General features: G+C 48.1%; 1 protein-coding gene across 1 annotated transcript in view; it reads left to right on the top strand.

Annotated features, from left to right (window-relative positions):
• Positions 1–15,681, top strand: part of Hunk (hormonally up-regulated Neu-associated kinase) — a 109,994-nt gene that overhangs the window by 43,272 nt on the left and 51,041 nt on the right. The window contains exon 2 of the mRNA XM_087899363.1: positions 2,946–3,238. Within this exon, the coding sequence (XP_087755489.1) occupies positions 2,946–3,238 (293 nt within the window). The remainder of the gene's footprint in view (positions 1–2,945; positions 3,239–15,681) is intronic.

The raw sequence follows: 15,681 nt of genomic DNA, 5'->3' as shown, positions 1-15,681 counted from the left end.
TTCATATCTTTAGATGATCGTTATTCAGCCTAGAACAAGCAATTCATGAGCTAAGTAAATGATCTCAACAGTATCTGGGTGCTCTGTTTAAAAAGAAGGTCGTCTTTTTGCTAGCTTTTAGACTACTGTTTATTTGTTGTACTTTCAAGACTTCATTGCCAAAAGGTATTCTTTTAAAACACCCACACAGAGCTAAGCAGAGGCAGAACTTGGTAGTGGCTTTTCAGCATCCTCCCATCCCCTCAAAGATAGATCTGTCTATCTATCTGTCTGTGTATGTGATAGATATACACATACGTACATTCAAATATGTGTGTGCATAAAGGGGTGTGTGTACGCGCATGTGTAGAGACCCCCAGTCAACTGTGACCATCATTCTTTATATTCTATCCCCTTTGTTTTTTGAAACAGGTCGCTTAGTTGTCTGGAACTTGCCAAGTAGGCAAGCCTGATTAGCCAGTGAGCCCTAGGCTTTCACCTGTCTCTCTGCTTCCCCGTTGATTGGATTACTAGCACACACCACCATGCTGGGCTCTCCCCTCCCCTCTGTGGATTCTAGGGATGGAACTCAGGTCTTCCATTTGCAAGATGAGCACGTTACGGATGACACCATCTCTCCAGCCCAAAACATATACATTCACACACACACACACACACACACACACACACACACACACACACACACACACACCCCAGGATCTATAAAGCTGTGAGGTTAGCATCTGGAATGAGTTTGAGACACACCACAGCTAGAGTGTAACTGCAACTGGACCATGAGCGCTGGCCCGGGAGGTCAGGGTAAGATGGAAGGTGGCCTGTTGTGAGGGAGGAGTTGAGCATTCCTCCTCCAGCCTGTCCTGTTCCCCTTGCTGATTGCCCTGCAAACTTGGTCTCTTCTTCATACCTTTGGGCTGAGAGTTTGGAAGTCCCTGTTAGGAGGAAGCCACAGTAGACTCAGGGCGCACACCTATGCGCTCTTCAGTCATCTCACTGGCTAGTAACCTCTTGGCTACCACTGTTTATAATGCATCGTGACGTGCAGAGGGAACAGGCCCTTCGTTAGCGGTGGGGGTCTTCACACCCGACAGCAGCTCAGCGTGCAGGGATGTGGAGGGGGTTCTGCTGGCTCTTTCCAGCCATCTTGAGTTGGCTTGTTAGGGTGTAGGGACACAAAGGGGCAAGGAGGGTGGCAGAAGTACTTAGGATAGCGTAGACACGTCTCAGAGGATTGAGGGGACCAGACACCGGAGACGGGCTGCACCCTGGGTGGTTTATGGCGGCCTGATGGGAAAATGTGCAGCTGCTTCTGCGTGCAGCAGTGAGCGAGCCCCAAAAGCAGTTCACCCAGAAACCAGGGGCAGCCCCTCCATCCAACAGGGGAGACCTGGGCAAGGGGATACTGATGCCATAGTCCAGGCTGATTGCTACTGACCAGTGTTTTGCTAATTTAAATTTGTCTTTGGCTTGTTCTTTTTCTCATTTTCTGTTTATTAATAGTATTTTTATAGCTCCATGGAGGCTTGGCAGCTACAATGTGCACGTGTTTGTTGTGTGTGGTGTGATGTTTTGATATGTGTGGATGTTGTGAAATGATTTCCACCCTCAGGCTCGTTAGCATCCCTGTCACCCACCGAGCATTTCCTGTGTCTGTGCTGAGCGTGTTGAAGCCCACAGTGCATTACTGTTATCCATAGTCACCTTGGTCTTCGTGAGATCTCGGCTTTTAGTGACCGTGAACAGTGTCCAGAGAGTACTATCTGAGCCTCTCACCGCACGAGTATCTGTTTACGTACAGACCTACCTTTCATTTATGTGTAGAGCATTTAACCAGTGTTCAATTGCACTGAGTGTACTGTAAAACAGGTACCAAATCCGGTTGTTCACAAGGAAATAGAGAGGAGTGTGAGGCACGCGTGCTTCCACTGCACCTAGCAGCGTCAACATCTGTTTCAGAGTGTCCTCCAGAGGTGCTGGGCTCGAGGGAGTCAGTCTGCCAACGAACTGAGGGGAAGGACAGATGGGGAGATGAACCCCTGTCAGGGTGAACTGGAGTCCTGTTCACAGCTGGCCACACTGGGAGGTGGACTGAGGGGAAGAGGGGGTGTATCTTAGGACCTGGAAGGTGAAGAGGTGACCCCCCCAAAGGAAAAGAGGAAGCTTGGGGTGCTGCTGATTTGGGTGGATAATAGAGTATAGAGTCTTCACCTTTTGTCCGCTCTCCTTCCATGTTTAGGACAAGGTCGTTGTGTGGAAATGGCCCAGAAGGAGCGTCTGTGGGTGGTTGCTATGTGAGGTTGGATCTTGACAGCGGGGTGAGAGTTTACCTGAAAGGTGATTTGACAGGGAGCCACCACTGGATGCCAGAGGCAGTGTGACAGCAACCTGTGCAGCTCACAGGGTGGGCAGAGCTGAGCCTGAGAGAGCTGCATCCGTGGCGGTCCCTTCCCAAGTCCCCTAACTGTGCCCGAGAACTGAAGATGGGGTTCTAGGTGTAGCTGTTTGCGAAGTGGGGCCTTGGGAATCACCAGACCCGAAGGAAGCAAGTGGCAGAGTCCTTAGTTCGTGTCCCGTCTCAGGACCCTCCCTGTGGAGAGCAAGTTTGACGTGGTTGATCTCTTTGCTGAGTTGTCAAGATTCAGGTTTGCTTAAGTTAACGCTGTTTTTCTTCCTTTAAAGGATTTTTTTTTGGATGTTCTAGTTTTTTCATCTGATGCTATTTGATGAGCTAGCTCGCTGTTTTATTCATGGTGCTAGGATGGGACGCATGGCCTTGCGTGTGCTAAGCAGGGGCTGTGCAGCTGTGTCATTCCCAGCCCCCACCACTCTGCGTCAGACCCAGGTTTCTCCCGGGCTCCATCTTCCCCAGAGTTCTGGAAACCTCCCGAGGACCGAATGACCTTTGCCTGCAGCGTCTGGTGACGGCTCTGCTTTCTGGTTCACCGCAGGTCGCCATCAAGGTCATCGATAAGAAGAGAGCCAAAAAGGACACCTACGTCACCAAAAACCTGCGGCGAGAGGGCCAGATCCAGCAGATGATCCGGCACCCCAACATCACGCAGCTTCTGGACATCTTAGAGACGGAGAATAGCTACTACCTGGTGATGGAGCTGTGCCCCGGCGGGAACCTCATGCACAAGATCTACGAGAAGAAGCGCCTGGATGAGGCCGAAGCCCGTAGATACATCCGGCAGCTCATCTCTGCGGTGGAGCATCTGCACCGGGCTGGAGTGGTTCACAGGTGAGAGCCGGGCAAGCGCTGATCCCCAAGTCTGTACCGAGGGGACCCTCCTAGCAAGGCTTCACAGTTGCGGCTCTGGGTCTTGGCGCCGCCCTTTAGTGGTTGTTTGTTCCTGGGTACATTACTTGACCCGTCTGAACAGCCTCTTCATCTATGAAATGGGAGTGCTGACATGCCTCTCTCGAGTGAAGCAGTGTTGGGCCAGATCCCTAACAGTGTTTGATACATAGAAGCACCAGGCAAGGCTGTTCTTACTTCCAAAGGCAGCCATCTTGGTTTACCTTACGCTGCTGTGATAAAATACCCCAGCAAAGGCAACTTAAGGGGTAAAGGCTCAAAATTTTAGGTTACAGTCTGTCACCATGGTGACATCAACAGCGACAGGAGCAGCTAAATATTACATCCGTGGTAGAGAGCAGAGAGCAGTGAGCGCTTGCGTCCTGGTCATTAGCTCGCCTTCCCCACACGCACACAGCCCACAGTGGACAAGGTCTTCCCACTAATCAAGACAGTCCCCCACAGACATGCCCACAAGCCAACCTGATCTAGATCCCTCATTGAGACTCTACCCACATGATTCTGGGTTGTGTCAAGCTGACAATTTAAATCAAAATACATTGTATAAATGTATGAAAATTTCAAAGAATAAACCAAAGTGTTATTAAAAAAAATAAATAGAAAATGTACAGAACAGAACAAAACAAAACCAAACCACAAAAGGCCACAGGGAGGGACCAGTTGCCCAAATGCCTCACAGAACACTTGGCGAGAACTTGGCATGGATGCTTTCAGCTCAGTGATTTCGTTATGTGTGCTGTTGATGGCAGCTCCTCTGTCAATGCTTTATTGCCCCAAGTGAAACCCCTGTTCAGATTGTGAGCTTGCCCTTACCATGAGGGGCCTTCTCCAAAAGCCTCCAAACCTGGAGGACAATTAAGGAAACCAAGCTTGATGATACCAGCGTGTTCTCTTGGGAGTGGGGAGGAAGAAGGAAGGTGAATGGAGATTGTATTCATTGCAGTGTTACTGTTGCTGATGGCGCAAGCCTCTGTGTGAAAGTAAGTTTAAAATAGGGTCCAGTGCCCCTCTTCTCCTCAGGAAAATGCCGAGTGCTCGCTGCTCTTGCAGAGTACTGAGGTTGGTCCCCAGCACCCATGTTGGAGTCGGGGGGCGGGGCTCACACTGTCTGCAACTTCACCTCCAGGGAATCTGATGCCCTCTGCCTAGACACAACCCCCATGTACACCTGCCACATGCTCCTCACATGTACACATGTGCATGCCATTAAAAATGAGAATAAAATCTTGAGAAAGTGCTGGGCGCAGAGGCATGTAGAAGACAGAAGCAGGTGAATCATGAATTTGAGGCCAGCCTGGTATATATATTGAGTTCCACATCAACCAGGACTACGTAGTAAGAACTTGTCTCAAAAGAAAAAAAACAAGGGCTGGAGAGATGGCTCAGCAGTTAAGAACACTGACTGCTTTTCCCAGAGGACTTGGGTTCAACTCCCAGCACCCACATGGCAGCTTACACCTGTCTGTAACTCCAGTTCCAGGGGAACCCGACACCCTCACACAGACATATACACAGGCAAAACACCAATAAACTTAAAATTTAAAATACCTTTATTAAAAAAAAAAGAAAAAACAAAAAAGCTCAAACCCAAAGCAACCAACCAATCAAAACCAAACAAACAAAACCAGAAACAAACAAAAGCAAAAAGGAGAGAGAGAGAGAAAACAGAATGCGGCTCTCTAATAAATGTTCTTTTAATTTTATAGAATTTTAAGTAATTGCCATATTCTTGAGAAAAATTGAAAGTCATTTAGCCCATTTTAAAAAGCAAAATCATGTGCATTTGAATACATGTTGAAATGTGAAGTTGGGATATAATGATAAAATTCACAATATAAAATGCACAGCTGGTTTAACGGTTTTAAGACTATTCAGAGTTCTGCAACATCACTACATCCAATTTAGAAGTAGTTCTTATCCCTCACCGAGAGCCCTGTCCCTACTGGCAGTCATTCACCATTCTTCCGTTCCAGTGCCTTTGGCTAACTCTGCTGCCTGTCTCTGTGGACCTGCCTGATCTAGATATTTCACAGAAATGAAACCATGGTCTCGCGCTGCTGGTGTCTTGGGCAGCGTAGTACTGTTCAGATACCTCCGTAATTTACCGGTGCTTTCTTCTTCACAGTTGAGTGATATTTCCGCGAGTGGACGCACCATGGTTTATATCTCTTTCCATATGCGAATGGACGCTTGGGTGGCTTCCTCCTTGGGGCCATTGTGAGCAATGCTTTGGCAAGTGTTCATGGTGGCCTTTTCCTGTGGCTGTGTGTTTCCACTTCTGCTGCTCCTGAGGAATTCTTTCCTGCACGGGGAGCTACTGGTCTAAGGTTACCTCTGCAGAAACACGTATTTTCTTTACATGCAACTTTGAATGCTGCCTCTTAGCTTTCTGAAAAGCCACTCGTTTCTGGTCAATGAAGGACTCCACTTAATAAATTCCAGCACTTCCCAGTTCTACAGGGCTGAGTCCTCCCCAGTGAGATTGCCATGGAGTGCTCTGCCCTGTGTCTGACTCTAGGGGCAGCTTCAAGGACATCCCGTGGCTTGCTGCTTTTCTGGACAGACTTTGGCTTGCTACCATCTGTGTCTGTCATTTAGTCCCTGCTGAGGTGAGGACCCCCTCCATACAGGCAGCCTTAGTCACACCCCCTCAGGCGGATTCTCTGTAAGAACTCTCTACTTCAGGTCAGCACGGAAGGGAACGCTAGTAAATTTGCAGGGTGTGTCACTGCTTTTGACTTGAGTGTCCTGCGCTGTCACCTCCGGCCTGTTATAGGGGAAGGATGCAGAAAGGGTGCCTGGCTCTGTCTCTGTTTGCTCAGATGACAGAGGGAAACCTCAGGACTGAGTCAGCTTGGACTACTGACTCCGTGGGTCACAGCAGAAAATAGAAGCAGGACCGCAAGCCTGCTTGCAAGGACCCCTGGACTTGATGCTTTCTTCCCGGGGTTCTGTGCTAAGATGAGTGCTGGGCTTCTCAGGGTCGGAGAACAACACAGGAAGCTGAAGTGAATCCTGTAGGGGTGCCTGTGGGTCTCCCCTGCAGGAAATTCTCAACAGTCCCTCTAAAGCAATTTTTAACAAACTCCAATCCCGCAGTGCAATTACTGTCAGAATGTCAAAGGAAGGAATTTAATAATGTTTTGATAGCAGAGACAGGACGCTTTTAAAAAGCTCTCAACTCCAGCTTTCTCTGTCTTCCCCTCTCTCCTTGGAAATAGCGTTATAATCCAATATGGGCTAGAGCTCTGGCCTTTGAGAGTTAGAGGAGAGGGAGCAGGAAGACAGGCAAGTATAGCTTGCTTTCCTCTCTGGAAGTCACGGTGTGTGTGTGTACGTGTGCATCTTCCGTGTGTGTGAGCATATGTATGTGTGTGTATGAGCGTATGTATGAGTATATGAGCGTATGTATGTATGTGTGTGAGCGTATGTATGTGTGTGAGCGTATATATGTGAGTGTGTGAGCGTATGTATGTGTGTGAGCGTATATATGTGAGTGTGTGAGCGTATGTATGTGTGTGAGCGTATGTATGTGTGTGAGCGTATGTATGTGTGTGAGCGTATATATGTGAGTGTGTGAGCGTATGTATGTGTGTGTGAGTGTATGTATGTGTGTGTGCATGTACGTTTGCATGTGTGTGAGTGTATGTATGTGTGTGTGAGCATGTGCCTGTGTGTGTGAGCATGTGCCTGTGTGTGTGAGCGTATGTATGTGTGTGAGCATATGTATGTGTGTGTGAGCATGTGCCTGTGTGTGTGTGCGTGTGTGTGTGCATATATGCAGGAACATATGCGTGTGCAGGCCAGAGGTTGACATTGAGTCTCTGTCAGTTACTTTTCCACCTTATTTTTCGAGACAGCCTCTCACGTGGCTTTGAGCTTGCTGATTTGATTTCAGTGGCAGGCCCTGTTTCTTCCTCCTCGGTGCTGGGTCTACAGGCATGATCCTCTGCGCCTAGCTGTTAGGAGGGTGTTGGGGACCTGAACTCAGACTCTCGTGCCTGTACAGCAAGCACATTAGTGCCTACGCTGTCTCCCCAGCCCGCTGAAGTCTAGGAGGTAATGTTATCCTCGATTCACAGGCGGCTTCCTTCCAAACATCTTCACTTTCAATCTCACATGACTGACTTTTAACTAGCTAATTAATTATTTATTTTTTGATTTGACAGTTTTGATTTAGGGGCCATCAGCATATTTTTGACTGCCACTCCTTCGGTCCCCATTCGGCCCCAGGGGTGGAGAATTTTCTTTTTCATGTGGTCGTGGAGGAGTGAAGCTCATAAATCATTCTAAGGTTCGAGGAGTTAGCATTTCAGAGAAGCCGTGGTCTCTGGTGGGAGGAAGCCTTGTGAGCGAAGAGAAGGAAGCATGCAAAGGATCGGAAGGGATGGAAGGGATGTCACTGGCTGCCTGGATACTGAGCCTTCAAAGGCCTTCTTTTGTTGGAGGATGCTCTAAGCTCTCAGAGTTCTGAGGGTTCGAACTTGGGCCCCACACCTGCGCCTCAAGCGCCTCCTCCACTGAGCTATTGCCCAGGCCCCTCAGCCCCTGCTTGTTTTATTTACCTCCCCACAAAGGCTCTTGCAGCAGGATGTCACCATCAGACAGTTCACCTGCTATATGTAGAGCTTGACCATTGAACCCACAAGAACAGCATGATGGGAAACTAATCCGAGACTCATGTGGTCATTCAAAGGAGCAGATTCCAACCAAAGACGGCTAGAGACACAGCAGCATTCCGGAGCAATATGATACCGCCTGTCCCTAAGCAGGAAGAGACAAGCCACAGGCCTGCGGGACCAGAAGAAAGGGCTCCATGATCAAAGGGGAACTGGAGCCCATGCTCAGACAAGTGTTAGCACCTCCCTGCCCAGGGCCTTGACCCTCCTTATTCATCAACATTGGGAAGGTGTTGTCCTCCCTGAAGGGGGACAGCAGTGGGAAAGAGGGCTGCCCTTTGTTCTTTCAGACTGACATGAAGCAGGCACTGCCTGGGCAGGTTGTATAAATCCTTTTAACTTTTAGGATTTGTTCCTTAGCAAGGGGAGGAGAAGGCAGGTCGGGGTGGAGGGATCCTGTCTGTCCCTTCCAGGAACTGCTGGGGATCCCAGGGCCTTCTGTGGGGAGCAGACATCTGCCTGTGGATACTGACTCTAGCGAAGGTTGTGTTTGTGTGGTTGGGGTTGAAGAATAGGGTCGTGAATGGTAGAGTCTATCCAAGCTCTTTGTGGATAGACGTGTACGGTCAGCAACCAGGACTCAGACCGCTGCTCTCCAGGCTGTCTCTGCTGCTTACAGGCTACGGTGGGCAGATGATTCAGGCTTCCTGTGTCTTTGGCAATCTGTTTTACAAGGACTTTGGATCATCCACTGTGTGTGGTGACGGTCAACCAGTGTCAAGTGTTCTGAGCGAGCCGCTCTGTAGGGCTGAGTCTGTAGGGAGTGTCAGAGTCCCTGTCTGTGACGAGCTCTGGATGTTCATGGCCACCACTGCCCTCTGCCCGCGCTGCCATCACCATCTTTCTCTGGATCCACTTCGAGCTTGCCTCCTCCGGGAAACCCTTCCGGCCAGGCACCCTGGTCACGTCCACACACCAAGCACCCGTCATTCACTTCCCACACTCATGATCCTGGGTGCGTTTTGCCTGGTCTCTCTCCGTCTTCTGCCCAAATTCTGCCTTAGACCTGAGCTCAGCCCAGGGCTCCTGGAAGGAAAACGGAATGAATTCAGTAAGTGTCAGTCTTGGTACTAGGTGGTGCTTTTCTGGGATCAGTCCCAGGTTCTTTGTGGAATATTCCATAATCTTCCTGTGATTTCAGGGGGAGTTTCTTGGTTTACTTGGTGTGAGTTTATTTACTTATTTGTTATTACTATTTTTTTTTCACTGACTAGCAATTTGCTTGTGGAACATAATAGGAAATAAAAATTTCATTTTAAATAAGTAGATCGGGTTTAACAGGTTGTATGTGTCTTTTATACCACCAAGCCATCTTGTAAACAGTCAGATTTATAAATCAGTGCTTCTGAAGGGAAGACACCAGCTCACCACAAAGAGCCCATTGCCTTGAGGAGCTGGAGGCTTTGCCCCACCTGCTCTTATTCTGGGCTGAATACTAAAGTCCACCTGTGGCTGCCCCCCCACCCGGAAAAGTCTTCTCCCTCAAGCTTTATCCTGCCTGAGTGTGGTCTAGCTCTCCCTGGATTCTCTGACTTTCTTTGGGAGTGTTGTACCCTTAATACTGATTGTTCATTGCCAAATTGTTTATCCTTCGTAAGTCTTTTCTGGAGTTGTCCTTTCATCTTACGGTGTGTGTGTGTGTGTGTGTGTGTGTGTGTGTGTGTGTGTGTGTGCATGTGTGCAGGTGCTCATGGGATCTAAAAGGTATCAGATCTTCTGGAGCTGGAATCGCAGGTGGTTGCAAGCCTCTTCACATGGGTGCTGGGAGCCAATCTAGAGACCTCTGCAGGAGTAGTATGTGCCCTGAACCTCTGAGCCATCTCCCAGCCCTGCAGGATGCTATTTGTTCATTGTGTCTTCTTAGAAAGGAAAAATAAAAAGCTCAGGGAGTTTGAATGACTTGCTTGGGGCAAGTCGGTGGTCAACGAGAGAGAGCATGGAGCCCACACCGCCTTCCTCACAGAGAGAACGTGGAGCCCACACCGCCTTCCTCACGCTCAGGGCCGTCATGTCTGTCCACTGTCTGCTCAGCCCCCAGCTGTGGGAGTTCCTGCTCTAGCACCTCAGGCTCCTCCTACCTCTGCAGATTCTGGCTGCCTCAGCTCACTGTCACATTCATTCCCAGGGCTTCTCAACCTGTGGGTCACAACCCCCTCACAAGCCTTTATCTCCAGAAATATTTACATCATGATTCATAACAATAGCAAAACTACAGTTATGAAGTAGCAGTGAAATAACTTTCTGATTGGGGGTCGCCACAACATGAGGAACTGTGTTAAAGGGTCGCATGTCAGGAAGGCTGAGAAGCGCTGGTCTATTGTAACTCAGTCAAGTGGCTGACTCCTGGATCTCTCCTCCTGTCTCATAGTTTAGTTTTGGTTTTCATTTTTGGAGATTTTGGCTTCTTTCGTTTCTTATATACTGAGTTTCCATGTTACTCCTTTGGTTTTTCAGGGCTCCTGCTAAGAAGTTATTCTGATATGCTTAGAATGGTTGCAGCCATCAGGAAGGTTGAGAACCTCTGATTTAGGGTCTCATTCCTGAGCGTGGCTCTTTGGCTTTCTCCTGAATTCTTGCCACTCCTACCATTACTTTTTTTACTATCCCATGATCCTGGAAACATGTGACACACACATACATGCTCACCCTCCCCCCAACAATCATATCTGTTCTGTCCACACAGATATGTACATGTTCTCGTGTATGTATGTGCTTATGTTGCATTCATAGTTTTGTATACTAGGACACACATTGTGCATGCATATATGTGAACCCCATGCATGCTTGTTTTCTTCCACATGCATGCACACATATACATGTAATGCTCTTGTGTGTGGGTGTGTATATGTCTATGAGTGTGTATGTGTACTCATGCCCACAATCACACAGTGTGCTCACATGTGCACCTGAGCCTCCTCTCCTGTGCCGCTCCTGTGTGCCCCTTTGTTCCGCAGGATTTGGAACACAGTTATTGTCCCTGCCCAGTCAAGACCCAAATGTGTCTGACAAGAGTCCTCCTGGCTCTTTCCTCCCTCACACTCTTTTGTCTGGGAGGACAGTGGCTGGAATTCCTTGTGACCAGTTCCCCCAAATTCAAGACGATTATCTTCAAAAGCTTCAAGCAAAGTTGGCTGGATGAAGAAGGAAGGAGACACACATATGAACCTTAAGATTCGCCTATTCTTTGTCAAGGACCTAGACCAAAGGTCCATCGACATGCTCTCTGTGAACCCCACCAGACATACCCGCTTTGGCAGGGATGGTTCAGGGACCTTTTGTTTGCCTACTTCCCTTGTCTGTCTGGTGACCTCATCTTGGCTGGACTCTCTGCTTGACAAAAGGCCGCTCAGGTGGACCTCCTCATTGGCGCCTTGGTGTTGTTCTTTGCTCTGAAGACTCGGTGCCCCCAGCACTGTCCCAGATCCCATCTCAGGAGCCACCTGGTACACAGCCTGCTCCATCCTCATCTCCCCTAATCCCCCAGGCCTTTCATTTTTCTTTCCTTTTAAATATTTTTAACATACTTTTGCACGTTTATTGGGTACCAAGTGATGTTTTAATAGGTGTATACAATGTGTGATGTTCAAGCTAGGGTAATTAGCACATCATTTCAAACATCATTTCCTTGTGTGAGAAGAGCCTAAAGCCTGTTTTCTACCTGCTTCGGGTCCACACTAGATTATCTTAACTTTCGCCACCAGCCAGGCCATAGAATCAGATCTGGCTTCTCTGGTTTCATACCTGTATCCTCAACCTCTCTCTGCCCTCACTCCCTGAATCCCCCCCAGATTCTGGCAGAGGCTGTTTTGCCTCCTCTTTAGAGGAAGTCACTACTTCTGCCTCCCCAAATGGTTGGGAACATTCAGTTTTTTTCTCCCCGCGTGTGGCTTATTTCATTTACCACACTACCTTTAGGTTACATATCCAGAGGACAGAAGAAGTCCAAGGGGCACCTGTGCCTTGCTGTCCATCACAGGCAGTGGAAAAAATAACGTGGCACACATACACAACAGTTATAGAAAAGAGTGGCAGACTGTCACTTGACAGCATGGATGAGCCTGCTGGACACGGTGATACATGAAATAAACCTCGTTCCTCTTTGAAGCCCTGCAGCCTAGGAAAAGTGACTTTCACAAACCAACACTGAGCCTCATGGTCGCCTTGCCATGAGGACACATTGTTAATATTGTAAGATGGTAGGAAGATCTGCTCATTTCCCCTCACTTGTTGGTGCCATTCTTCCCCCAAGGTCAGTGAACACCCAGAGAGGGCCTAGCATGTTCCTAACACTGGGAAGAGAAAAACGTTAAGGCCCCTTGGAAAAGATCATAGACTTTGTAGAGGAACTGCACAGAAATCCCAGGGTCCCCGTCCACCTTCCCTTTGTCTACTTACATATCTTGGGTAGCCATAACACCCTGTCTTAGTTGGTGACCTAGGACGAAGACATCAACATTGACTAAGGGCTGCAGTTGGCACTACGTTTCACTGCATCATACGTTTCTGTGAGCCCTGATAGATCTATGATGCCATGGATACAGCAGCACAGACCCACACAGGGGCATTTCACCAGCACCCCAACACCTCACATCCCATCCTTCAGACAACCTAGCCTCTGATATGAAATGACCTATCTTGTGTTTGCACAGAGCCCTTGGCCATCTCTAGATTACTTGTAATGGCTAAGCCAGTGCAAACACCACCTTAAGTTACACTGCCGGTCCGCGAGGAGGACAGCGTCTGGGTACGCTCCACACAGGAAGTCTTTCTCCTTCCATGTGTTTTCAGTCCGAGCTTGGAGAACTCCTGAATCCAGAGGGCTTACTGCGATCAGGAAAAAGCAACATTAGAAAGCTGGACATGAAGGCAGGGGTAGTGATGCGTCTTTATCCCACCACTGGGCAGCTGAGGCAGGAGCATTGCCACAAGTTCAAGGCAATAGCAAGACATATGGCAAGTACATAGCAAGACACTTCCCCCTTCCTTAACCCCTCATTCCACCTCATCTCAAAGCAAAGCAAACAAACAAACAAAAAATACTTTCTCCCAAATATGGACACGGGAGACCACGGGGAAGCAGTCTCCTTTCAAAGCAGGAAGGCGGAGTAATGTCTGAGAGGGTAAATGCTCCTGACACCTCAGCAGTCAAGATCATTTGGCACCCAGGGACTTCCTGTCCCCACCGCTAGCCTTGGGACATCCTGGTAGTGAAACTGGTTCCCGCTGGACTCATCTAGGAAGCTGAGCAGAAGTATAACGGGGTGGGCACTTGCTAGCTAGTCTTGTTCTATCCATTTTTCCTGGCGACTGGAGTCGATTGCTTCAGGAGAATTGTGCGTAGGAAGATAGTGGCTTTGAGTTGGTTTTATTCTCCTCTTACCAAATAATTATATTTTATACTTCCTCTTGGTTTTATAAACTTTCTGTGGTTTTTGTAGCTATTTTTTCTTTTATAGCGTTTCTTTTCTGTGCTTGCTCTAATCATTACTGTTTTTCTCTAGGCATTCATGGCCCCAGAATTGCTCAGCTTCGATTATTATTCTTATCAATTACTTTCTTTTTTTCTCGACTCTTTAAGCTGTTTTTTTGTACAATATTTGTTCTGAACAATATTTTCCCCCCTTTAATGCCTGATTGTGACTTCCTTTAGGCAGGGAGGCTTAATTTCACTTGAAGCAAACTGTGTTTTTTGCCTTAGATTGGAATAGTGTCGCGCTGTGTAACCAGTACTCACCGAATCACACTTTGGGCTGTTCCCGGCTCTCTGCTGTGCATTTGTCTGCGTGTTGGAATTACCGTAAATGCTTGAGTAAAAGTCAGGCTCACATAAAGCCGTAGTTATCTCTGGGAAAGAAGCCGTCCTTTGCAGGGTGTCTCTGGAAATCCCTATCACCGACCAAACCGTAGCTGTAGAAGACACATCACACTTGATTTGCGTCACCGATGACACTCCGGGGCTCCCGCGGTTGTCCTAGGACTATGGCAGAAGGGACGATGAAGAGGGTGGACACAGCTTCTGGGAGAACGGCTCCCAGCTGTGATGGCTTGAGAGATGACATGGAAAACAACCCACTGAGTTGTTAATTTATGGGGATTTTAAATGGGTGCCTATGGTTTAGGGTTTCAAGCAAACATTAACATCCCCAGATATGCATTTCCACAGTGTTAGCTCGTGCTGAGACTCAGTGCGAGAGTTCCTGCAGCAGTGTGCAAGGACCCAGGACAGTACCCCAGCAGCAGAGGACAACCAGGTGTGCCACTGCAAATGTCCAGTTCAGGAAGGGTTCGCTCCCATGCGGTGACCCAGAGACTTCGGTTCTGACTTGACGAGCAGTAGTGACGCTGTTTCGTGAGATGCGAGGTGGGGTGTGTGCAGGTAATAATTCTAAAGTTATGGCCAGGTGTGGTGGCGCACACCTTTACTCCCAGAACTCAGGAAGCAGAGGCAGATGGATCTCGTGAGTTCCAGGCTGGACTGGTCTACGTAGGGAGTTCTACACCAGCTAGAGCTGCACAGTGAATTATGTGGGCATTTGAATATATCGTCTTTTGTTTTTGTGGTGTTGGGGCAGAAACCAAGGCTCCACGTAACCTTATAGTCTGTGATATTGCGACTTCAAAGCTGAATATTAGCTGGCGTGACTTGGTGGTCCCATCACAGTCATGAAAGCTGATATCATGTGTTCCAAACGCCGATTCAAAGGGAGGTCTGCCTATTGGGAAAGCGGGTGGGGCTGCCTTATGTTTAGGGTGACCTGATATTTGGGTACATGTGCTGTCTTTTCAAAGCAGTATCCAGTGAACCATGCATAGTTTCACTTGAGCTGAAGATTTCCAGACTTCTCCCCCAGTTACGTGTGCTTTCAGAGGACATTACATATTTGTATTCTCTAACTTGGTGTTACCACACCCCTCATCCACGTGCCGGGCCCCAAGGCTCCCGGCAGCCTTCTGGTCTTGAACTCTCTGACCTCCCCGCCCCCTCAGCTGACTCCCTGATTCTTCCCATTCCAACCCATCCTTGGTGGTTCTCAGGAAGCCTTCTCAGGAAGCCATCTTCCGGCTCCCTTCTGCCCAGTCCTGCTGCAAACGACTGGACCCCTCAGGGGCCTGTGCACACAGATTTGATTTGATTTTTGTTCCTCCTGTTTTCTACCCTGGCCCTGGCCAGTCCCATATCTCACCCGCGCTTCATCTCTTACTCATGCTGAGTTGAGAATTGGTTACTGGCATGCCACATCTTGCCTCAAGCTTGGCCTGCATAGTATGGCTATTGTTATTTTATGGTATTTAAAAACTGAGACCAAATTAAGACTTCCGGCTTTTCACAAAATGGGCAGGCTGGCAGCACGGGAACTGGGCTATAAGCAACTGTCCCTGTTAAATGGGACATTACTGCTCTATTTAACGGACATTGCCTTAAGTTGTCATCTGCCATTTTTGCTTCATTATGACTAGACTGTTAAGTTACCCATAATAGACATAAGAAAAAGAGTATTTATTGTCTGATTTCTCTATTCCAATGTAGGAAAATTAAATCAGGGCCAATCATAACAGATGATATATAAATGTGTGTATATATATATATATATATACATTTATGGGAAAATATTATTAAAAAAGATTTTTTGAATTTTGTGTGTATGAGTGTTTTGCCTACATGTATGAATATGCACTATGTGTGTG

The sequence above is a fragment of the Myodes glareolus genome, chromosome 2, assembly GCF_982192425.1.
Source record: "Myodes glareolus chromosome 2, mMyoGla1.1, whole genome shotgun sequence".
Classification (NCBI taxonomy): domain Eukaryota; kingdom Metazoa; phylum Chordata; class Mammalia; order Rodentia; family Cricetidae; genus Myodes; species Myodes glareolus.
Note: the sequence above shows the minus strand (reverse complement) of the source record. Positions and strands in the feature narration are given on the sequence as shown.